This window comes from Nerophis ophidion, linkage group LG10, assembly GCF_033978795.1.
Source record: "Nerophis ophidion isolate RoL-2023_Sa linkage group LG10, RoL_Noph_v1.0, whole genome shotgun sequence".
In the NCBI taxonomy this organism is placed as follows: Eukaryota; Metazoa; Chordata; class Actinopteri; order Syngnathiformes; family Syngnathidae; genus Nerophis; species Nerophis ophidion.
The window spans coordinates 67,387,317-67,413,761 of NC_084620.1; the positions used below are offsets into that span (position 1 = coordinate 67,387,317).

The 26,445-nt window shown below is 38.9% G+C and overlaps 2 protein-coding genes across 6 annotated transcripts in view; both read right to left on the reverse strand.

The window, feature by feature from the left end:
- Window positions 1–12,639, reverse strand: part of LOC133561200 (ubiquitin carboxyl-terminal hydrolase 15-like) — a 43,640-nt gene extending 31,001 nt beyond the window's left edge. For all 5 annotated transcript variants that reach the window (XM_061914501.1, XM_061914499.1, XM_061914498.1 and 2 more), the window contains exons 1-2: window positions 12,481–12,639; window positions 1,749–1,876 (exon numbers count right to left, since the gene is read on the reverse strand). In XM_061914501.1, coding sequence (XP_061770485.1) covers window positions 1,749–1,876; window positions 12,481–12,569 — 217 coding nt within the window. In that variant the 5' untranslated portion in view covers window positions 12,570–12,639. The remainder of the gene's footprint in view (window positions 1–1,748; window positions 1,877–12,480) is intronic.
- A 1,826-nt stretch (window positions 12,640–14,465) lies between these two features.
- LOC133561201 (sodium- and chloride-dependent GABA transporter 2-like) overlaps window positions 14,466–26,445 on the reverse strand; it is a 47,020-nt gene continuing 35,040 nt past the window's right edge. Inside the window, exons 8-15 of the mRNA XM_061914505.1 lie at window positions 25,542–25,645; window positions 25,354–25,478; window positions 25,178–25,290; window positions 22,625–22,762; window positions 17,194–17,296; window positions 15,333–15,433; window positions 15,079–15,249; window positions 14,466–15,018 (exon numbers count right to left, since the gene is read on the reverse strand). Coding sequence (XP_061770489.1) covers window positions 14,869–15,018; window positions 15,079–15,249; window positions 15,333–15,433; window positions 17,194–17,296; window positions 22,625–22,762; window positions 25,178–25,290; window positions 25,354–25,478; window positions 25,542–25,645 — 1,005 coding nt within the window. The 3' untranslated portion in view covers window positions 14,466–14,868. The remainder of the gene's footprint in view (window positions 15,019–15,078; window positions 15,250–15,332; window positions 15,434–17,193; window positions 17,297–22,624; window positions 22,763–25,177; window positions 25,291–25,353; window positions 25,479–25,541; window positions 25,646–26,445) is intronic.

Sequence of the window (26,445 nt, forward strand, 5' to 3'; positions counted from 1 at the left end):
AACATACACAGAGCTTTCTATTGCCCTCGCAAAAACAACAATGTTGTTTTGTACTCTTTGTGGCCATTTGCCAGAATGATGCAGCTATTCTAGTCCTCCTGTCTAAGTAGACCTGGGCTGATATTTGAGTCATTTTATCAAACGATAAAAATGCCGACGGTTAGTATTGTCGCATTAAATTAAAACTTTTGAAAAACCATTATTGATAACTAAACTAAATACAATTATGGAGCGACTAGTGCTAGCCTGCAAGCTAGTTTTAATGTTAACTTGAAAACAAGAGCCCTAAACGCAGGGGTGTCAAACTCATTTTAGCTCAGGAGGGAAATCTATTCCCAAGTGGGCCAGAATGTTAAAAACATGGCATGGTAACTTGAAAATAAAAAAAACTCCAGGTAGTTTTCTTTGTTTTACTTTGGCCAAATATAGAACAAGCACATTCTGAAAACGCACAAATCACAAATAATCCTCTGGACAAAACACTTCAAGTTTGTTGAAAAGTCTGAGAAAATTGGTGCAGTTTCAAAAACACAATGAGCTTAGACTTGGCCTCAGTGTATCTACAAAGCCAGGATTAAACTTTAAGTCAGTCTTTCTGTCATTGAACAAAAAACACAACATGTTAACTCTTTTCGGTATCAAATACATCCTTTGTTATGCCCAGAAACGCAGGTAAAACTATTCAAAAGGGTTATCTTTTCTCGTTTTTGAAAGACACATTATGGGGGAGTATGGGAGACATAAAACGGCAGGTTTTAAGTTTCATTTGGGTCGAGGGGAGCTGCAACCAGGCTTTACTTTGTACCTCTTTCTAGTCCTAACAGAATTGCTGTTGTGACATCCAGTGGAAATGTTTAGAACAGCATTTTATTTCATTAAAAAAAATGTGGCAAACTCATCACGCGGGCCGGATAAAATCTGTCCGGGGGGCCTGATCCGGCCCGCGGGCTGTACGTTTGACACCCCTGCCTTAACGTATTTCCCAATTAAGAAACTTCATACCCCAATCTAAATTGTATAAGACACAGTATTTATATTAAACATAAAAGATGTGCTATCTTTGCACCTAGTGAACAATCTGTCTTTGACGGTGTCAAGTTCAATCAATCAATCAATGTTTATTTATATAGCTCTAAATCACAAATGTCTCAAAGGACTGTACAAACCATTACGACATCCTCGGAAGAACCCACAAAGTTGATTGAAACATTGTTTTCAACAGGAATTGAACTCACGTAACGTCACATACACCAGGAGTGATCACCCAATTTGCATTTATTCAAAAAACATTTTTAAACATTTACAAATTAATATGGAAGAAGATAAACATATTTCAACACACAAATAAAAATAATATGGCTCCTGTGAGGCCAAAACAATATCTGATATTTTCTCTGCAAATTAAGTATAATGTGGGGCTATTTATTTTTGTTAATACAACTTGGTTAAAATATTTTATTGTGTGCATAAGTACTTTTTGAGAACATCCAACAAAACCCAGATAATAACCACAACAGTTTGAGTATATTTTATTTTTTTAAATATATGAGAAATGTTTATTGCATTTGAAAGGGTATACTGGAATTATTACATTTTATCATTACATCAGTGGTTAATTTGGTCTCAAAATAATGTTGACAGTAATAAAAATACTGTTTATCGGCAATAATTTGTTGTTCATATATTGCCCAGCAAAATGTGTTATTGGCCTAGGCCAATGTCTAAAGATGTGCATAGTCATGTCTTACCTCTGAGAAGACCAGCGTTATCAACTGGCCCGGGGTAGACATTCTGGTCCCCCATCTGATATTTGTCCCAGCTGTCAAATCCCACATATTTCTTCCACTTTTTGAACCAGTGACTGTCTACCAGGTACCTGCAAAAACAAGCACATGTCATATTTTGCAGATTAGATTGCTTTTTTAACAATGTTTTTGACACTATGCTTATAATATGCGCAGATGACTCATATTTGTTTTCACTTTGTAAATGAAGACAATGACAATGCTATCATTGTAGGGATGTAACGGTATTGAAGACACGGCGGTTTCAAATTCCTCACAATAATGCTGTGACACGTGACATACGGAAACTGGGTAGGTGAATTCTTTTTTTTGTCACTATTTCGTTGGACGGTCTGAAGATATTCTACATTTCCCAAAATCATCTTAAAGGGGAGAAAAAGAGGAAGCATTCGGCAGAAGTGTGTTCGTAGTAGATAACAGGAATTGTTATTTTTCATCAAAAACTCTGCATAACATTTTGAATTATGTTGCTAAACGACAGACAGACAAACCGTGGCAAACATGTGACAAACAGAAACTGGGTGGGTGTAGTTTTTTGTTCACTTTTGCGTTGGCCGGGCTGAAAATAAACTACATTTCCCAAAATCATCTTAAAGGGGCGAAAAAGAGGACGCATTCGGGAAAAGTGTGTTTGTAGCAGATAACAGGAATTGTAATTTTTCATCAAAGTCTGTCCATAACTTTTGGAGTTGTATTGCTAACAGACAGACAAACAAACCCTAGCAAGAAAATATAACCTCTTTGGAAGAGGTCACTGGTAACAACGCAAAGTGAGCCATATTCATCTTAAGAGTTACAAAGCCGACACAGATCCAATCGCTGAGCACCACCGCGGAAGCAAAGCGTCCGGTGGACGCGCGGAGACTGCGGGACTAATATGAGAAGCCAGTGAAGCTGAACATCAATTTGTGAGGTATTTTTAACGATCAAAAGTTAAATTGGCAGTTAACTTTTCTGACAATCAGCGTTTTCAAAAATTACACAAAAACTGTCCACTGTAGAGGACATTGCTTCTCAGAAAGCAAAAGTAGAAAGACACTAAACCATAACTGCCAACCTTGAGACCTCCGAATTCAGGAGATTGGGTGTATATTTTCAAGTATTTCTTATATATATATATATATATATATACACATATAGGCCCTGCAATGAGGTGACAACTTGTCCAGGGTGTACGCCGCCTTCCGCCCGATTGTAGCTGAGATAGGCACCAGCGCCCCCCGCGACCCCAAAGGGAATAAGCGGTAGAAATGGATGGATATATATATATATATATATATATATATATATATATATATATATATATATATAATATATTATACACATGTGTGTGTATGTGTATGTATATATATATATATATTAGGGACGGTATAGCTCGGTTGGTGGAGTGGCCGTGCCAGCAACTTGAGGGTTCCAGGTTCGAGCCCCGCTTCCACCATCCAAGTCACTGCCGTTGTGTCCTTGGGCAAGACACTTTACCCACCTGCTCCCAGTGCCACCCACACTTGTTTAAATGTAACTTAGATATTGGGTTTCACTATGTAAAGTGCTTTGAGTCACTAGAGAAAAGCGCTATATAAATATAATTCACATATGTGTGTATGTATACATACATACACATATGTGTATGCATGTATATATATATGTGTATATATATCTATATACATATATACATACACACACACACACACACACACATATATATATATATATGTATATAAATAAATTCTTCATGAATAATAATTCATTCATGAATGAGTATATCTGTTCGGCCACCGTGTTCAATGGAGAAGTCGGATCTAAAAAATTTGCAGCCAGCCTGCCCCTTCCCCTTCGAGCTGTCCTGGATGAACTGAAATTATTTTTTCCAATCATTTTGCAACTTGCAAGCGTACTTCTTCTTATTTGTTGTCGCCATGTCTCTTCTTCATTCTTCTGCTTCGTCTTTGTTATGTTTTTTGGACATTACTACTTGCTGTAGTTTTGAAGCAATGCATGATGGGAATCCAGTGTGTCGGTGTATTTACGTGCCGGCTGGAATAAACACACGCTGAGAAATAGCTCCGCGCCTGCCTACTGTATGGGTTATAGATAAACCTATTCAGTGACGGTGTGGCGCAGTTGGGAGAGTGGCTGTGCCAGAAACCTGAGGGTTCCTGGTTCAATCCCCACCTTCTACCATCCTAGTCATGTCTGTTGTGTCCTTGAGCAAGACATTTCACCCTTGCTCCTGATGGGTCCTGGTTAGCGCCTTGCATTGCAGCTCCCGCCATCAGTGTGTGAATAGGTGAATGTGGAAATAGTAGGGGTGTAACGGGATATGTATTTGTATTGAACTATTTCGGTACGGGAGTTTCGGTTTGGTTCGGAGGTGTACCGAACGACACGGACATATTAAGTAGCGCACCGCACGTTGTGCAAACAATGCACACCGAGGCACCATGAATTGATTTACGTGGACCCTGACTTAAACAAGTTGAAAAACTTATTCGGGTGTTACCATTTAGTGGTCAATTGTACGGAATATGTACTGTACTGTGGAATCTACTAATAAAAGTTTCTATCAATCAAAAAAACAACAACACACGCCATGCTAGCAACGACTGGGCTATGATAGACTGACCACACCTCGTCTTTTCACGGGATATGTCCTCTTTGCGGGGCTGTCCAGGTGGAGTTTCATAAATGCCTCGTATGCCCGGCATTTTAAGTTAGGGTTGCGTGTATTTTCAATGTACGTTCAGTGTTAAGAAGGGGTTAAAACAAAAAAAAAGTGCTGCACGCAGCAACATTCGTGAGGAAGGGCCAGAGACAGAGAGAGCGAGAGAGTTATAATAAATGAGCATGCTTCGCCAGGCACTGCTTTTTACCCATTGATTTATCAGATTTTATTTTTTATTATCTATAGCAGGGGTTTCATAAGTGTGCCCCGGAGGCCATTTGCGGCCCACAGCTAATGTTTTTAAGGCCCACAGCACATTCTAAAAATACTTTTAAAATAAACAAAAACATAAACAAAAGTGAAATAAAAAAAGCTTAAAGGCTAAAAGTAATTTAGAAAAAGTTGCAACGCTGACTAATAAAACAGAGCTGTTTTTTTTTTTTCTTTCAAACTGTCATTACTCAAAACATAATATTGAATCAAAATCAATGTTATTATGAATTATTGACCTATCCAAGTTTCCGATTACTTCACATAAAATATTCCACTAAGAAAATTATTTTTGGTGGAAGATTTGGCAAATTTGTTAAATAAATAATCAAAAAATGTATATTTTGTTGTTTTCTTACTGTACCAAGAATGAACCGAACTGTGAACTCTGAACTGAGGTACGTACCAAACCAAAATTTTTGTGTACCGTTACACCCCTAGGAAATAGTGTCAAAGCGCTTTTGAGTTCCTTAAAAAAAAGGTAGAAAAGCGGTACACAAGTACAACCCATTTACCATTTACCTATGGATAACGGAGACATATATGATAGTCTCCTTTTCCGGTGAGAGAGGATGCTAAAGGTAGTGCCTTTATGGCACGCCCCCAATATTGTTGTCCGGGTGGAAATCGGGAGAAAGGTTGGCCCAGGAGATTTTCGGGAGGGACACTGAAAATCGTGAGTCTCCCGTGAAAATCGGAACACTTGGCAAGTATACACTAAACCAGGGGTAGGGAACCTATGGCTCTAGAGCCAGATGTGGCTCTTTTGATCACTGCACCTGGCTCTCAGATAAATCTTAGCTGACATTGCTTAACACAATGAGGAATGAATGAACTCCGCTGGTAATCACAATGTCAAAAATAACGTTCAAAATATAAAACATTCTCATGCATTTTAATCCATCCATCCGGTTTCTACCGCACCTGTTCAAGAAGCCGCATTAATGGTAAGAAGTATTTTATTTATTGTTGGTTGGCTTCAGAATAACATCCATCCATCCATCCATTTTCTACCGCTTATTCCCTTTCGGGGTCGCGGGGGGCGCTGGCGCCTATCTCTGCTACAATCGGGCGGAAGGCGGGGTACACCCTGGACAAGTCGCCACCTCATCGCAGGGCCAACACAGAAAGACAGACAACATTCACACTCACATTCACACACTAGGGCCAATTTAGTGTTGCCAATCAACCTATCCCCAGGTGCATGTCTTTGGAAGTGGGAGGAAGCCGGAGTACCCGGAGGGAACCCACGCATTCACGGGGAGAACATGCAAACTCCACACAGAAAGATCCTCAGCCTGGATTTGAACCCAGGACTGCAGGAACTTCGTATTGTGAGGCAGACGCACTAACCCCTCTGCCACCCAGAGAATAACATTGTTATTAAAAAAAGAATAAGAGACTTATTATACTCTAAAAATATTGGTCCTACTTAAAAATGCACGCATTTAGTTGTATTCAGTCTTTAAAAAAAAAGTATATGGCTCTCACGGAAATAATTTTTAATATATTTGGCTTGTATGGCTCTCTCAGCCAAAAAGGTTCCCGACCCCTGCACTAAACTGTACATTTGGGTTTTTTTTATATATTTTTGTAATATTTGCTTGTAAAACTAAAATATTGTTTGTACTTAAAATACATGTGAATACAGAAAAACATAATTAGAACATCTGCGATGAGGTGGCGACTTGCCCGATTGTAGCTGAGATATGCTCCAGCGCCCCCCGCGACCCCGAAGTTAATAAGCGGTAGAAAATGGATGGATGGATAAACAGAACATTATGTTTAAATACAGGAAGTGTGCTTACCCTAAACATTCCTGCCACTTCATTGTAAACCACACTTTCCAAGCCTCTCAATTTTCCCGGGAGACTCCTGAATTTCAGTGCTCCTCCCGAAAAACTCCCGGAGTAACCATTCTCCCGAATTTCTCCCGATTTCTGCCCGAACAACAATATTGGGAGCGTGCCTTAAAGGCACTGCCTTTAGCGTGTTCTACAACCTGTCGTCAAGTCCGTTTTCCCTCCATACAAACATAATGTTTACGGCTCTTTACACACACAAGTGAATGCAAGGCATACTTGATCTCATAGGGCTGGGCGATATATCGATATACATAATATATCGCAGGTTTGTCTCTGTGATATATACAATGACTATGACATGCACCTGGGGATAGGGTGATTGGCAACACTAAATTGGCCTTAGTGTGTGAATGTGAGTGTGAATGTTTTCTGTCTATCTGTGTTGGCCCTGCGATGAGGTGGCGACTTGTCCAGGGTGTACCCCACCTTCCACCCGATTGTAGCCGAGATAGGCGCCAGCGCCCCATTGTAGCTGAGATAGGCGCCAGCGCGCCCCGCGACCCCAAAAGGGAATAAGTGGTAGAAAATGGATGGATGGATATATTGTGATATTGGACAATACATTCTCACGCAGTTGTTTTTAGCTGCGGGCATTAGACTGCATGCATCGCTACCTCTTTCTTGTCTCTCCTTCTCACAGACATTTAAAACAAGCGCACCTTCTTACATCATCATCACGCGTGCAACGTCACACGCCCTCTCCGAGCAGCGAGGTAACGTTAGCTGTGATGCTAGCGAAGCCGTGCGAGTGGTAATACGAGAGAAAGAAGGTGAGAATCTGGTAACAAATGAAGGAAAAATTAATTCCCAAGAAAAACAGCAGGGGGTCCATCTTCTGGCGGTGGTTCGGCTTCAAGCGGGAAGATGTCGAATAGACAACCTTAATTTGTCAAGTGTGGGGCACAAGCGTTGCTACCAGAAGTAGCATTACAGCTAATATGTAGCATCATTTGAAAAGTTACTCGCTAATAACTGTTAATAAATACAGTTTTGGTCAATGTATTTAGTTGTGTTTTCCTTCTCTGCTGAGTATATATTAATGCAGGATGAAGAATAAAGTTTTAATGTAGACTAGGGCTAGGCGATATTGCCTTTTTTTAATACCGCGATATTTTTAGGCCATATCGTGATATACGATATATTTCTCTGTATTTTGCCTTGGCCTTGAATGAACACTGGATACATATAATTGGAGCAGTGTGATGATTCTATGTGCCTACATTAAAACATTCTTGTTCATACTGCACTAATATATGCTACTTTTAAACTTTCATGCCGAGAAGGAAATCCCAACTAAGTCAATTTACCAAAACTGTATTTATTAAAGTTATTAGCAGGTGACTTTTCAAATGATGCTACATATTAGCAGTAATGCTACTTTTGGTAGTAGCAACGCTTGTGCCCCACACTTGACAAATTAAAGTTGTCTATTCGACATATTGGACTGGTGCTGAAGAAAGGTGCGGGGCCGACCTTCAGGTTGTATTGGTACGACCATATAATCTCACTAAAACACTAGTAACCTACTCAGTGGCCTAGTGGTTGGAGTGTCCGCCCTGAGATCGGTGGGTTGGGAGTTCAAACCACGGCCGAGTCATAGGCAATGGGTCCCATTTATTTAAAAAAATGGGACCCATTGCCTCCCTTCTTGGCACTCAGCATCAAGGGTTGGAATAGGGGGTTGAATCACCATAAATGATTCCTGGGCGCAGCACTGCTGCTGCCCACTGCTCCCCTCACCCCCCCATGGTGATGGGTGAAATGCAGAGGATAATTTCGCCACACCTAGTATGTGTGTGTGACAATCATTGATACTTTAACTTTTAACTTTACTTTAGTAACACAATAAGCAGATATGGGATTTTCCAGAATTATCCTAGTAAATTTGTCTAATAACATCTGAATCGCTCTCACTGTATAACTGATAAATGATAAATACAGTATGGCGCTTTTCCACCTTCAAAGTACTCAAAGCGCTTTGACACCACTTCCACATTTACCCATTCACACACACATTCACACACTGATGGAGGGAGCTGCAATGCAAGGCGCTAACCAGCACTCATCAGGAGAAAGGGTGAAGTGTTTTGCTCAGGACACAACGGACGTGACGAGGTTGGTACTAGGTGGGGATTGAACCAGGGACCCTGGTTCCACTCTTCCACTGCGCCACGCCATCCCCGTATAGTCTTATATATTTTTTTTTTCCTAGTCCTTCACTCTCACTTTCCTCATCCACGAATCTTTCATCCTCGCTCAAATTAATGGGGAAATTGTCACTTTTTCTGTCCCAATCGCTCTCGCTGCTGGTGGCCATGATTGTAAACAATGTTCAGATGTAAGGAACTCCACAACCCGTGACATCACGCGCATAATATGTCTGCTACTTCTGGTACAGGCAAGGCTTTTTATCAGCGACCAAAAGTTGCAAACTTTATCGTCGAAACTCTCTACTAAATCCTTTCAGCAAAAATACGGGGATATCGCAAAATGATCAAGTATGACACATAGAATGGACCTGCTATCCCCGTTTAAATAAGAAAATCTCATTTCAGTAGGCCTTTAAACCCACTACTACTAACCACGCAGTCTAATAGTTTATACATCAATGATGAAATCTTAACATTGCAACACATGCCAATACGGCCTGTTTAGTTTACTAAATTACAATTTTAAATTTCCCACTTAGTTTCCTGTTGAAAGTGTCGCGGAATGATAACGTGTATTTGTGACATTATTGGTTGGAGGGGACATATTAGCCCAGCACCACTTACGGCTAAAAGTAGTCTCTTTTCATCGCATAATTACACAGTATTTTGGACATCTGTGTAGCTGAATCTTTTGCAATTTGTTCAATTAATAATGGAGACTAAAGAATAATGCTGTTGGTGGAAAGCGGTGGATTGCAGCTGCCTTTAGCACCAAAACACAGCTGGTGTTACATTGTTTGTTGAGAAGCTTTAACACAGAGCAGCCAAGCGAACATGTTTCTCTACGTCAACCAGCAATTTTTTGGATGGGAAAATTGTGATATTAAGTTGGTTCTTACAGGAGACTTGAGTGGATTACGCGACCTCATCCTGCAGCTCAAAAAGGCCGCTGTGATATTGGCTCCTCGGCTTCTATCAGAGACACTGGGGTTCACCGCAGCCATTCGACTTTCAGGTGTGACTTTATAATCTCACTAAAATACTATTAACACAATAAGCAGATAAGGGATTTTTCCAGAATTATCCTAGTAAATGTGTCTAATTACATCTGAAACGCTCCGACTGCCGCCGTCTGGAGCCGTCGCCTTTTCTTTTTTTTTAGTGCTTCCCTCTAACTTTTCTCATCCAAAAATCTTTCATCCTCGCTCTTGGCTCCTCGGCTTCTATCAGATTGATTGATTGATTGATCGATACTTTTATTAGTAGATTGCACAGTTCAGTACATATTCCGTACAATTGACCACTAAGTTTTTCAACTTATTTAAGTTGGGGTCCACGTTAATCAATTCATGGTACAAATATATACTATCAACACTCAACATAATACAGTCATCACACAAGTTAATCATCATAGTATGGACATTGAATTATTTACATTATTTACAATCAGGGACACTGGGGTTCACCGCAGCCATCCGACTTTCAGGTATGACTTTATAATCTCACTAAAATACTATTAACACAATAAGCAGATAAGGGATTTTTCCAGAATTATCCTAGTAAATGTGTCTAATTACATCTGAAACGCTCCGACTGCCGCCGTCTGGAGCCGTCGCCTTTTCTTTTTTTTTAGTGCTTCCCTCTAACTTTTCTCATCCAAAAATCTTTCATCCTCGCTCTTGGCTCCTCGGCTTCTATCAGATTGATTGATTGATTGATCGATACTTTTATTAGTAGATTGCACAGTTCAGTACATATTCCGTACAATTGACCACTAAGTTTTTCAACTTATTTAAGTTGGGGTCCACGTTAATCAATTCATGGTACAAATATATACTATCAACACTCAACATAATACAGTCATCACACAAGTTAATCATCATAGTATGGACATTGAATTATTTACATTATTTACAATCAGGGACACTGGGGTTCACCGCAGCCATCCGACTTTCAGGTATGACTTTATAATCTCACTAAAATACTATTAACACAATAAGCAGATAAGGGATTTTTCCAGAATTATCCTAGTAAATGTGTCTAATTACATCTGAAACGCTCCGACTGCCGCCGTCTGGAGCCGTCGCCTTTTCTTTTTTTTTAGTGCTTCCCTCTAACTTTTCTCATCCAAAAATCTTTCATCCTCGCTCTTGGCTCCTCGGCTTCTATCAGATTGATTGATTGATTGATCGATACTTTTATTAGTAGATTGCACAGTTCAGTACATATTCCGTACAATTGACCACTAAGTTTTTCAACTTGTTTAAGTTGGGGTCCACGTTAATCAATTCATGGTACAAATATATACTATCAACACTCAACATAATACAGTCATCACACAAGTTAATCATCATAGTATGGACATTGAATTATTTACATTATTTACAATCAGGGACACTGGGGTTCACCGCAGCCATCCGACTTTCAGGTATGACTTTATAATCTCACTAAAATACTATTAACACAATAAGCAGATAAGGGATTTTTCCAGAATTATCCTAGTAAATGTGTCTAATTACATCTGAAACGCTCCGACTGCCGCCGTCGCCTTTTCTTTTTTTTTAGTGCTTCCCTCTAACTTTTCTCATCCAAAAATCTTTCATCCTCGCTCTTGGCTCCTCGGCTTCTATCAGATTGATTGATTGATTGATCGATACTTTTATTAGTAGATTGCACAGTTCAGTACATATTCCGTACAATTGACCACTAAGTTTTTCAACTTATTTAAGTTGGGGTCCACGTTAATCAATTCATGGTACAAATATATACTATCAACACTCAACATAATACAGTCATCACACAAGTTAATCATCATAGTATGGACATTGAATTATTTACATTATTTACAATCAGGGACACTGGGGTTCACCGCAGCCATCCGACTTTCAGGTATGACTTTATAATCTCACTAAAATACTATTAACGCAATAAGTAGATAAGGGATTTTTCCAGAATTATCCTAGTAAATGTGTCTAATTACATCTGAAACGCTCCAACTGCCGCCACCTTTTTTTTAGTGCTTCACTCTAACTTTCCTCATCCACAAATCTTTCATTCTTGCTCAAATTAATGGAAAAATCGTTGCTTTCTCGGTCCGAATTGCTCTTACTGCTGGTGGCTCACATTATAAACAATGTGAGATGTGTGGAGCCCTCACACCGGTGACGTCACGCGCACATCGTCTGCATAGCGACCAAAAGTTGCGAACTTTATCGTCGATGTTCTCTACTAATTTATTTGAGCAAAAATATGGCAATATCGCAAAATGATCAAGTATGACACATAGAATGGACCTGCTATCCCCGTTTAAATAAGAAAATGTCATTTCAGTAGGCCTTTAACTTTGAAGAAGTAAACATTTGTGGTACAAGTGTTAACGCAGAGTTGAGTTGCTTAGTTGGAGGCCAGCTGGCTCTGTGGTTTTGACAGGTGCTTCTTTATCAGACTCCGCCCTAAAGAAAGTCGACTCACTGACAGCTAGCTTGCTTGGTCACGGTGCTTCCGCAAATATTGAGTTGAAGCGCTGCTTAGTGTCAGCGACTAATAAACACTGCAATTTCAACTTTAAAAAGGTAGCAGCGTGGAACTAAACCGACGCTAACTGACACACATGCGAGCTAGCTCCAAGCTAAATGTCAACACGGCCCATTAGCGCCACTTTCCACAAGCTCCGCGACGTTGTCAGCCGCCGCGAACACTTGTCCAAAATGTTCCAACTCGAGTCTCACCAAGTGTCTCCTTTTTTTAGTTGCGTTTTCATGAGTGCCGCGACCTCTCCTCTCTGGGTTTCCAGATCGGCCGCTCCTCCTTCCGCCATCTTTCCTCAGTCATGCCCCGGTGCATGACGGGGAGGAAGGGGGGCCACCTTCGGGGGGTACGTAGTGAGTGTCAACGCGGTGACGTAATGGGTGTCAGCCAATCACAAGACGGCAACGACAGTGACGTAAAAAGGCAAAAATATAGCCGATGGTTGTCATTCTTTTTTAAAAGTTGTGACGAACTAGCATGTTTTTTTAAAATGAGTGTTGATTTTTTTACAATTAAAATAAGCACTCATTTCTTATTTACTTTTTAATGTATGATATTTATTTATTTTATTTTTTTATGCTGATACAATCAATCAATCAATGTTTATTTATATAGCCCTAAATCAGTGGTCCCCAACCACCGGGCCGCAGAATAATTTTAAATTATTTTAGTTTATTCTATTTTTATTTTTTTTTATCAATTGAATCAACATAAAAAACACAAAATACACTTACAAATAGTGCACCAACCCCGAAAAACTAAATTTTTCATGACAAAAACCTCCCTTTTACGTGTCAAAGAAGAAAAAATAAATAAAACCCAAAAAACTCCCTTTTTCATGACAAAGAAGAAAAAAAATACTACATAGACAACATATGTGATGTTCAAACTCATAAACTTAATTTTTTTTTGCAAATGATAATTAACTTAGAATTTCATGGCTGCAACACGTGCCAAAGTAGTTGGGAAAGGGCATGTTCAACAATGTGTTACATCACATTTTCTTTTAACAACACTCAATAAACATTCATGGCTGCAACACGTGCCAAAGTAGTTGGGAAAGGGCATGTTCGACAATGTGTTACATCACATTTTCTTTTAACAACACTCAATAAACATTTGGGAACTGAGAAAACTAATTGTTGAAGCTTTGAAAGTGGAATTCTTTACCATTCTTGCTTGATGTACAGCTCAAGTTGTTCAACAGTTGTCGTATTTTACGCTTCATAATGCGCCACATATTTTCGATGGGAGACATGTCTGGACTGCAGGCGGGCCGGGAGAGTACCCGCACTCTTTTACTATGAAGCCACGCTGTTGTAACACATGGCTTGGCATTGTTTTGCTGAAATAAGCAGGGGTGTCCATGAGACCGTTGCTTGGATGACAACATATGTTGCTCCAAAACCTGTATGGCCCATTCAGCATTAATGGTGCCTTCACAGATGTGTAAGTTACCCATGCCTTGGGCACTAATACACCCCCATACCATCACAGATGCTGGCTTTTGAACTTTGCGCCTATAACAATCCGGATGATTCTTTTCCTCTTTGTTCTGGAGGACACCACGTCCACAGTTTCCAAATATAATTTGAAATGTGGACTCGTCAGACCACAGAACTTTTCCACTTTGCATCAATCCATCTTAGATGAGTTCGGGCCCAGCGAAGCCGGCGGCGTGCCTGGGTGTTGTTGATAGATGGCTTTCGCTTTGCATAGTAAGAGTTTTAACTTGCACTTACAGATGTAGCGACCAACTGTAGTTACTGACAGTGGTTGTATGAAGTGTTCCTGAGCCCATGTGGTGATATCCTTTAGAGATTGATGTCGGTGATTATTTGCAACAACAACAAAAATGTTTATCAGTTTTAACATCAAATATGCTGTCTGTGTAGCATATTCAACTGAATATGGGTTGAAAATGATTTGCGAATCATTGTATTCCGTTTATATTTACATCTAACACAATTTTCCAACTCATATAGAAATGGGGTTTGTACCTTGGGTATGACCATCTTTAGATGTTTTAGCCCCCAAAAATCCCAGAATGCTTTAGGGTTAACTTGTGAAATATGTTCTGTCCCCAGTATTTTCCCTTGTAAGGGTTTGTAAATACAGATAAAGTGCTTACCATGAATGGATTAACGTGGACCCCGACTTAAAGAAGTTGAAAAACTTATTCTGGTGTTAGCATTTAGTGGTCAATTGTACGGAATATGTACTGAATCATGCAATCTACTAATAAAAGTTTCAATTAATCAATCTTTCAAAAGTTATACTTGGAAGGATAGTGATTTACACATGTTTTTTCTGTCGGATTTTACACCTTTATCTAAAAACAGACACAAATTATTTGTATACAGACAATTTGTTACAGTCAAAATAAAAAACTACATTGATACATTAGTTATATAACAGTAATCTTTCATATTTTCATCAGATAGTTCACCTTAAAATATAAAATACATTTTATTGCATTCTTGTAAATACAAAAATCACTCATGATATTACAATAATAATATACAAATATGGCTTCAGGGCTATATCAAATCCATCTAAGTGGTGCATATAGAAAATTAATTGGAGCCTCATAAGTTGGAGTCTTGCTCCGAGACGGGTTGGTAGCCATTTTTATTCCTGCTGGTGTTATCCTCTGGAGCAAAAATGGCCAGCAACCTCTCCTGCTCCCGCTTTGTTTTGGGCAAATCCTCTGATGGCGTGATGAGCAGTTGAATGCGCTGGAGGAAAGACAAAAATGTAATTTCTTCAAGAAATAAAGAAATGAGGTGTTTTTTTACCTCTCTGAATGTCCCCTGGGTGGTGCTGATCTTGTACACCATCCAAAGAGGGATGCAAACCATGGAGGAAAGAGCCAGCAGCCAGCCAATCACGTACCCCCACCACGGGTACACATACTCATTGTTGTATTTTAAAGGGGTGTATTTAATGAGGGAGAATGCAAATGTACCCTATGGACACAATGAGACATTCGGCAAGTCATATTTTGTACCATTTCTTACTAAATTGTCATGAGAAGAGGTGTGGAACTCACAATGCAGGTGGCCGGGGTGAAGAACAACCAGCAGTATTTGATATAAGGCCCAGGGCGGTAGCCGATCATGTCTTCGATGTTATCGTAAAAGCGATCCGCACCTGAAATATCGAAATCGAGACATCTTTTTTTCGAACATAGTGGTTAGAGAGTCCGCCCTGAGATCGGTAGGTTGTGAGTTCAAACCCCGGCCGAGTCATACCGAAGACTTAAAAAATGGGACCCATTTCATCCCTGCTTGGCACTCAGCATCAAGGGTTGGAATTGGGGGTTAAATCACCAAAAATGACTGCTTGACTGCTCCCCTCACCTCCCAGGGGGTGAACAAGGAGATGGGTCAATTGCAGAGGACACATTTCACCACACCTTGTGTGTGTGTGTGTGTGTGTGTATGTGTGTGTGTGTGTGTGTGTGTGTGTGTGTGTGTGTGTGTGTGTGTGTGTGTAAACAATGAGGTGGGCGGGGCTGGGGATCGGGGGATGTATATTGAAGCGTCCCGGTAGAGTTAGTGCTGCAAGGGGTTCTGGGTATTTATTACCCAGAACCCCTGTTGTGTTTGTTGTCTTACGGTGCAGATGTTACAAGCCCTGAAGTAGCAAGAGAAAGTGCATGACACATTTCACCACACCTAGTGTGTGTGTGTGTGTGTGTGTGTGTGTGTGTGTGTGTGTGTGTGTGTGTGTGTGTGTGTGTGTGTGTGTGTGTGTGTGTGACAATCATTGGTACTTTAAAGGCCTACTGAAATAAGATTTTCTTATTCAAACGGGGATAGCAGGTCCATTCTATGTGTCATACTTGATCATTTCGCGATATTGCCATATTTTTGCTGAAAGGATTTAGTAGAGAACATTGACGATAAAGTTCGCATTTTATGGTCGCTAATAAAAAAGCCTTGCCTGTACCAGAAGTAGCAGAACCGGTGTGAGTGCTCCGCACATCTGAACATTGTTTATAATGTGAGCCACCAGCAGTAAGAGCAATTTGGAACGAGAAAGCGACAATTTCCCCATTAATTTGAGCGAGGATGAAAGATTTGTGGATGAGGAAAGTTAGAGTGAAACACTAAAAAAAAAAAAGGCGACGGCTCCAGACGGCGGCAGTGGGAGTGTTTCAAATTTAATTACACACATTTACTAGGATAATTCTGGAAAATCCCTTATCTGCTTATTGTGTTAATAGTATTTTAGTGAGATTATAAAATCACACCTGAAAATCGGATGACTGCGGTGAACGCCAGTGTCTCTGAGAGAAGCCGAGGAGCCAAGATCACAGCTGCCTTTTTGAGCTGCAGGATGAAGTCGCGTAATCCACTAAAGTCTCCGGTGAGAGCCAACTTAATATCACAATTTTCCCATCCAAAAACTTGCTGGTTGACGTAGAGAAACATGTTCGCTTGACCGCTCTGTGTTAAAGCTTCACAACAAACAAACACCGGCTGTGTTTCGGTTGCTAAAGGCAGCTGCAATCCACCGCTTTCCACCTACAGCATTCTTCTTTGACGTCTCCATTATTAATCGAATAAATTGCAAAAGATTCAGCAACACAGATGTCCAAAATACTGTGTAATTGCATGATGAAAAGAGATGACTTTTAGCCGTAAGTAGTGCTGTGCTAATATGTCCCCTCCAACCAATAACGTCATCATACGGGTCATCATTCCGTGACGTTTTCAACGGGAAACTTTGCGGGAAATTAAAAATTGCAATTTAGTAAACTAAAGCGGCCGTATTGGCATGTGTTGCAATGTTAATATTTCATCATTGATATATAAACTATCAGACTGCGTGGTCGCTAGTAGTGGCTTTCAGTAGGCCTTTAACTTAAACCCTACAGTAGCACTTCCTGTTTAAAGGCAGCTTACCGTAGACCCAAGCGATGCAGACGGTCTCAAAGAGGCCCATGAAGAGAAGACACATGCCACTGGCGGCGTAGTAGTCGAAGAGCTGGAAGACGTACATCCCACCCTGGAAAGAGCAACACTTCATTAGCTTCATAAGCTTTCCTGGAATAAGTGATGTACGCATGATGTATGCATGTTTGGAATAAAATAGTAATATTTCCACCATATTCATTTATGCTATATCAGGGGTGTCAAACTCAAATACAGAGTGGGCCAAAATTTAAAACTGAACAAAGCCGTGGGCCAGGGTTGAACAAATTAACCTTTTAATAGGGACCCAAACCAGTTTTGAATTGAATATTGAACAAGCAAGGCTTATATAACTTTATAGTGACATGCAAAATTTAGTTTCTAATAATAATAATACAAAAATATCAATGGCATATCAAATAAAATTTTAATAAAAATGTAATGCCTCATTTCTATTTGCAGCCTTCTGAGGTAAATATCAAAATAAGCTTTTTCCACAGGCTAATAATACATTTGAAAATAAAATAACAATAAAGAATGAATCCAACATTCAAGCCTTGAAGTAGCAAGAGAAAGTGCATGAATAAAACGTTAATTATTGCTCAGTTTGCTACACTGATTTACTTTAACACTGAATATGGAACAAGCAACGCTTATATTATGTAATAGTGCAAAATCAACTTTCAAAAAACAAACCAAAATACATCAATGGTATATTAAATACAATTTTAATTAAAAAAATGGAATGCCTCTTTTCTATTTGCAGTCTTCTGAGGTGGATATCAACATTAACTTTTTCCAAAGGCTAATGAATTTGAAAATAAAATAACAATGAGGTGGGCGGGGCTGGGGATCGGAGGATGTATATTATAGCGTCCCGGAAGAGTTAGTGCTGCAAGGGGTTCTGGTATTTGTTCTGTTGTGTTTGTTGTGTTACGGTGCAGATGTTTCAAGCCTTGAAGTAGCAAGAGAAAGTGCATGAATAAAACGTTAATTATTGCTCAGTTTGCCACTGAATATGGAACAAGCAACGCTTACATAATTTAAAAGTGCAAAATCCACTTTCAAAAAACAAACAAAAATACATCAATGGTTTATTAAATACAAATTTGATAAAAAAAATGGAATGCCTCTTTTCTATTTGCAGTCTTCTGAGGTGGATATCAACATTAACTTTTTCCAAAGGCTAATACATTTGAAAATAATATAACAATGAGGTGGGCGGGGCTTGGGGGCGGGGGGATGTATATTTTAGCGTCCCGGAAGAGTTAGTGCTGCAAGGGGTTCTGGGTATTTGTTCTGTTGTTTGTTGTGTTACGGTGTGGATGTTTCAAGCCTTGAAGTAGCAAGAGAAAGAGCATGAATAAAACGTTAATTATTGCTCAGTTTGCCACTGAATATGGAACAAGCAACGCTTACATAATTTAAAAGTGCAAAATCCACTTTCAAAAAACAAACAAAAATACATCAATGGTATATTAAATACAATTTTAATAAAAAATGGAATGCTTCTTTTCTATTTGCAGTCTTCTGAGGTGGATATCAACATTAACTTTTTAAAAAGACTAATAAATTTGAAAATAAAATAACAAGGAGGTGGGCGAGGCTGGGGATCGGGGGATGTATGTCGTAGCGTCCCGGAAGAGTTAATGCTGCAAGGGATTCTGGGTATTTGTTCTGTTGTTTGTTGTGTTACGGTGCAGATGTTTCAAGCCTTGAAGTAGCAAGAGAAAGTGCATGAATAAAATGTTAATTATTGCTCAGTTTGCCACTGAATGTGGAACAAGCAACGCTTACATAATTTAAAAGTGCAAAATCCACTTTCAAAAAACAAACAAAAATACATCAATGGTATATTAAATAAAATCTTAATATAAAATGGAATGCCTCTTTTCCATTTGCAGTCTTCTGAGGTAGATATCAACATTAACTTTTTCCAAAGGCTAATACATTTGAAAATAATATAACAATGAGGTGGGCGGGGCTGGATGGCGGGGGTATGTATATTGTAGCGTTCCGGAAGAGTTAGTGCTGCAAGGGTTTCTGGGTATTTGTTCTGTTGTGTTATGGTGCAGATGTTCTCCCGAAATGTGTTTATCATTCTTGTTTGGTGTGGGTTCACAGTGTGGCGCATATTCGTAACAGTGTTAAAGTTGTTTATATGGCCACCCTCGGTGTGACCTGTATGGCTGTTTACCAAGTATGCGTTGCATTCAGTTGTTTGAGTGTACAAGCCACATATATTATGTGTCTTGGCCGGCACGTTGTGTGTATGGAGGAAAAGCAGCTATGACGACGACGGGTTGTAGAGAACGCAAAAGGCAGTGCCTTTAAGGCACGCCCCAAATATTGTCTGTGTGGGAATCGGGAGAAATTGGGGAGAATGGTTTCCCCGGGAGATTTTTGGGAGGGACACTGAACTTCGGGAGTCTTCAGGGAAAATCAGAAGTGTTGGCAAGTATGAGAATTAGCGGTGAATGCAGTTTGACACGAAAGTGCTTCATGTTAGGAAAGTTCAAATTTTAAAAAAGCATTACTGCAGTCCTCGCTAATTCAGTCCATGTAGCCAAATAAAACTTTCTCTGGTACAATGTTGAATGTTCCATGTCAACTTTTCGTCTCACTTCCCCTATTTAATGCATTTTTACAGTTTTTAATGTGAGTTTACGGTTGTTTTAGCCTTTTGACATTAATTTGTACCATATTTCCTGTTGTTTAGCTACAAACAAAGTGAGTAGATTAATTATGTATGCACTGTAAACCATAATGCTCAAAATAATTGTTAAGAATAAGTAGTGTAAACTTAAAAAGTTGTTAAAAGTTGTACCTACCTAAAAATGTTGTGAGTAACATTTTCCTTCTTTTTAAGTTCATTAAACATATCATTTTTAATCAATATGAACATGTTTGCAGATGATGTAACTGCTACTTTTTATAATTAACTCATTTACTTAAAACTCAGTGGATTAAACATAATTTGGTCTCATTTTGAAAGAACACATCCATCCATCCATTTACTACCGCTTGTCCATTTTGGGGTTGCGGGGTGGGGCTGGAGCCTATCTCAGCATCATTAAATCGAATCAAGAATAAATTAAGAATGAATCAATCGCATTATAGATTTGTATTGTTGTTATACTCTGTGTGTGTATGTATGTATGACTTATTACATGCACGCGCGCGCACGCTCACACAGAGAGGAAGTGCTTTTATTTTGTAGCATTTGCGTGCACTTCCTCTTCAGGCAGCACACACAAGGAGGAACATTTTTGAGTTGGCTTAATTGGTAAATTTAATTCGATTATAATTTATAAAAGTACATTTAACATACACTTGAGGTGGTGACTGTGCTGTAGCACCCCCCACAACCCCAAAAGGGATACGCGGTAGAAAATGGATGGATGGATGGATTTAACGTATAAACGCCATATATTCACGATCTGATAAACTCAAATATTTGAGTTTATGAACTCAAAAATATGTTGCAACTGATTGCCTTACTTTTTTGGAGTTCTGCTTACTTATTCGGGTTTGCATGCCTCACTTTTTTTTTTTTACTTATTCTGGTTTACGGTGTAGTAATGTCCATTTTGAACACCAATTCAAGCAACCAAATATGCTATTCTTATTATTATTATCCATCCATCCATTTTCTACCGCTTCTTCCCTTTGGATTATTGCATTAAAACAAATCTGATTACATTTCATTACATTTTTGACAGTATTTTAAAACAGACCATGTTCTTTTTCATTTTTTCAACGATTACTATTAAATTATTATGTATTTAAAATATCAAATATAATTTAAACAATTATATAGTGAAGTGAATTATATTTATATAGCGCTTTTCTCGAGTGACTCAAAGCGCTTTACATATAGTGAGAACCCAATATCTAAGTTACATTTAAAGCAGTGTGGGTGGCACTGGGAGCAGGTGGGTAAAGTGTCTTGCCCGAGGACACAATGGCAGTGACTAGGATGGCGGAAGCGGGGATCGAACCTGGAATCCTCAAGTTGCTGGCACGGCCACTCTACCAACCGAGCTATACCGCCCACAACAATATTTAAAAAAATATGTTTTATTTATTACTAGTATTATCATTATTAGTGGTAGTAGTATAATGGTATCCCTATTACTTTTTTTTTTTTATCAATTTCTTCACACGTGACATATGCTAACTGTCAGGGCTGCGAATCTTTGAGTGTCCCACAATTCGATTCAATATCGATTCTTGGGGTCGCGATTCGATTATATATCAATTTTTTTCTATTCAACGCGATTCTCGATTCAAAAACGATATTTTTCCGATTCAAAAGGATTCTGTATTCATTCAATACATAGATTTCAGCAGGATCCACCCCAGTCTGCTGACATGCTAGCAGAGTAGTAGATTTTTTAAAAAAGCTTTTATAATTGTAAAGGACAATGTTTTATCAACTGACTGCAATAATGTAAATTTGTTTTATCTATTTAACGAACCAAAAATATGACTTATTTTATCTTTGTGAAAACATTGGACACAGTGTGTTGTCAAGCTTATGAGATGCCATGCAAGTGTAAGCCACTGTGACACTATTGTTCTTTTTTATTATTTTTATAAATGTCTAATGATAATGTCAATGAGGGATTTTTAATCACTGCTATGCTGAAATTATAACTAATATTGATACTGTTGTTGATAATATTCATTTTTGTTTCATTACTGTGTCGTGTTTGTGTCTCCTCTCAATTGCTCTGTTTATTGCAGTTCTGAGTGTTGCTGGGTCAGGTTTGGTTTTGGAATTGGATTGCATTGTTATGGTATTGCTGTGTATTGTTTTGTTGGATTGATGAAAAAAAAAAAAAATCGATTTAAAAAAAAATGAGAATCGTTTCTGAATCGCACAACGTGAGAATCGCGATTCGTATTCGAATCGATTTTTTCCCCACACCCTTACTAACTGTTAACATGATAACCTTAGAGCGCTAACTCTTTTAGCCATTTTTGCAAGCCCACACTTTTTAGTCATTAAAACTTGTTGGCAGGTGATAAATGCTACCTAATAACTTACACATGTTTATTTGCTCATTTTGCTGCCGTACACCTCAGAGTCATATAACTTGGTACTTCCGTCCATCCATTTCCTACCGCTTGTCCCTTTTTTTGGGATTGCCGGGGGTGCTGGAGCCTATCTCACCTGCATTGATTGATTGATTGGAACTTTTATTAGTAGATTGCACAGTACAGTACATATTCCGTACAATTGACCACTAAATGTAACACCCGAATAAGTTTTTCAACTTCCACGTTAAACAATTAATGGTAATTCGGGCGGAAGGCGGCGTACACCCTGGACAAGTCGACAACTCATTGCAGAACTTGGTACTTCACAGCATGCTTATTGTTTGCACACTAACAAATTATTCATTTTTATACCTACCTCCATTAGCATGACGAGGCCCACCAGGAAGGAGAGAAAAGCCACGACCAGGAGGAAGAGCTCCCTGCGGTTTTTACGTCGGAACACGGCAGGGTACATGTCGACGATGGCGGTCACCAGGCTCTCCACACACACAAACTAAAGCGGAGGCAGTGTTATTTGTACAGGCTGGTCATTCATTCATAAGCATACTTGCCAACCTTGAGACCTCCTATTTAGGGGGGTGAGGGGGGCGTGGTTGGGGGTGGGGCGGAGGCGTGGTTGGGGCGGGGGGTGTGGTTAAGAGGGGAGGAGTATAATTCACCAATTCGAGTATTTCATATGTATTTCATACATATATATATATTTATATATATATATGTATATATATATATATATATATGGATATGAAATACTTGACTTTCAGTGAATTCTAGCTATATATATTTATTTTATTATATATATATATAAATAAAATAAATAGTTGAATTTCCGACAGCACCTATCAAATACACAGTAATAAAAAAACAGTTGTTCTACTAACCGTACTGTGCTTGTTGGTTACTAAGAAAAATAACACTTACCTTTCATTATTTGAATAAACTTTGTTCTGCCATTTGCGTACTGGCGAGCGATCTCCGAATCCGGGAACATATCCTTCACGGATTTGTTGTAGACATCCGCAAATGAGAACAGGATGTTGCTTCCAACTATCAGCATAGCCATCTTTCTCTCAGCATAAGTTACAGCATCGGGTCTCCATTTTGCGAGGTGGTCCATAATACTGGGTTGTGAACGATGCTGCGCTGCGGACTTTTGGTGCGTCGCTGACCGTTCATGACTGAGTATATCCGTTCTGCCACTGTGTTCAATGGAGGGGTCTGCTCTACAAAATTTACAGGCAACATACCCTTTCCCCTTCGAACTCTTCTGGATAAACTGAAATTCTTGTTTCCAGTCGCTCTGGAACTTGCAAGCGTATTTCTTCATTTTGCTCGTCGACTGTGTAATAAATTGGGTTGGAGTCACTAACCAGGCGACGTGATGAAGTTACGTCTCTTTACTGTGGGCTTCAGAACAGACCCCCTAATGCAAGGGTCACCAACGCGGTGCCCGCGGGCACCAGGTCGCCCGTAAGGACCAGATGAGTCGCCCGCTGGCCTGTTCTAAAAATAGCTCAAATAGCAGCACTTACCAGTGAGCTGCCTCTATTTTTTTAATTGTATTTATTTACTAGCAAGCTGGTCTCGCTTTGCTCGACATTTTTAATTTTAAGAGAGACAAAACTGAAATAGAATTTGAAAATCCAAGAAAATATTTTAAAGACTTGGTCTTCACTTGTTTAAATAAACTCATTTATTTTTTTTTATTTGCTTCTTATAACTTTCAGAAAGACAATTTTAGAGAAAAAATGCAACTTTAAAAATGATTTTAGGATTTTTAAACACATACCTTTTTACCTTTTAAATTCCTTCCTCTTCTTTCCTGACAATTTAAATCAATGTTCAAGTAGTTTTTTTTTATTGTAAAGAATAATTTATACATTTTAATTTAATTCTTCATTTTAGCTTCTATTTTTTCGACGAAGAATATTTGTGTAATATTTCTTTAAATTTATTATGATTAAAATTCCAAAAAACTATTCTGGCAAATCTAGAAAATCTGTAGAATCAAATTTAAATCTTATTTCAAAGTCTTTTGAATTTCATAAAAAATTTTTGTTCTGAAAAATCTAAAAGAAATAATGATTAGTCTTTGTTAGAAATATAGCTTGGTCCAATTTGTTATATATTCTAACAAAGTGCAGATTGGATTTTAACCTATTTAAAACATGTCATCAAAATTTTAAAATAAATCTTAATCAGGAAAAATGACTAATGATGTTCCATAAATTCATTTTTAATTTTTTCAAAAAGATTCAAAATAGCTTGTTTTTCTCTTCATTTTTTTCGGTTGAATTTAGAATTTTAAAGAGTCGAAATTGAATATAAACTATTTTTCAAAATTTTATTTTCATTTTTTTCCTGTATTCTCCTCTTTTCAGCCGTTCAAGTGTTTTTTTCATCATTTATTCCCTTAAAAAAAAAGTACGACGGAATGACAGACAAAAATACCCATTTTTTTATAAATATAGATTTATAAATTGAAGGTAAATTGAGCAAATTGGCTATTTCTGGCAATTCATTTAAGTGTGTATCAAACTGGTAGCCCTTCGCATTTATCAGTGCCCAAGTAGCTCTTGGTTTCAAAAAGGTTGGTGACCCCTGCCCTAAAATGCATGTTCCTTGACTGCACTTAAATGTAGAATATATACAGAATATATTTACATTCTATTCTATTCTATGTACAGTAGATGGCAGTTTTGTCCTGTTTAAGAGGGTCACAACATTGCTGAGTCAGGTTCTCATGGAGCTGGAGGGGGCGTGGCTACCAGCTCCGCCTGAATTTCCGGGAGATTTTCGGGAGAAAATTTGTCCCGGGAAGTTTTCGGAAAAGAGGCGCTGAATTTCGGGAGTCTCCCGGAAAATCCGTGAGGGTTGGCAAGTATGTTCATAAGAGTATTCAGCAGCTCACCTGACTGTCCAGCCCTAAGAAAACGATCATGATGAAGAAGAGTGCGGCCCACAGAGGGGAGAAAGGCATCATGGTCACGGCACGAGGGTAAGCAATGAAGGCAAGACCAGGACCTGCAGGAGGAAAGTTGATTAAATGTAAAAAAAAATCTGATGACCCGTCGTGTCAGATCTTACCGGACTCTGCCACCTCTGAGATGGGAACATTCTGCTCATACGACATGAATCCCAGGATAGAGAAGATGGCGAAGCCGGCCACAAAGCTGGTGCCGCTGTTCAGAAAGCAGAGCGCCAGGCAGTCTCTGCAAGGCATATGTGAAGCTGACTTCCTGTTGATGCGCTGTGCAGGTGTAGGATGGACGCACCTGTAGCAGTTGTTGTTGTACTTGTTGTAGCTGCCCAGCGCAGTGAGGGACCCTAAGCAAATAGCATAGGAGAAGAAGATCTGGGTGCCGGCATCCATCCATACCTTCAAATAGGAAAAATTGTATGAAAACATTCCGAAATTATAATGTGCCATATGTCCATCATGTCCTCAGGTGTCATGTTTTTAATTTTGTATTTTTTTTTTTTGGACTATAATGTGCAATAATCAGAGGTGGGTAGAGTAGCCAAAAACTGTACTCAAGTAAGAGTACTGTTACTTTAGAGATGTATTACTCGAGTAAAAGTAAGGAGTAGTCACCCAAATATTTACTGGAGTAAAAGTAAAAAGTATGTTGTGAAAAAACTACTCAAGTAACTGATGAGTAACCTCATTACGGCGACAAATAATGAACAAAAACATAAAAATAGCAATGAGCAAATTCAGAGCCAGGAATATCTCTTATGCAACTAAAACAATAATATATATTATACATTAAAATTAAAAAAAAGGCAAATTGAGCCACAATAACTAAACAGCACCATAGGCTCAGTAGGCATTCATTGATTGATTGATTATTTTATTAGTAGATTGTACAGTACAGTACATATTCTGTACAAATGACCACTAAATGGTAACACCCCAATAAGTTTTTCAACGTTAATCAATTATTTAATAAATGACCAAGTCGAGGTGATCTACCTCGTGTATACATACACACACGTATCATATATATACACACACATATCATATAAATATGTCCAGGGTGTACCCCGCCTTCCGCCTGATTGTAGCTGAGATAGGTGCCAGCGTCCCCCGCGACTTCAAAAGGGAATAAGCGGTAGGAAATGGATGGATGGATGGATGGATATATATATATATTTTTTTGTTGACATGTTAGAGGT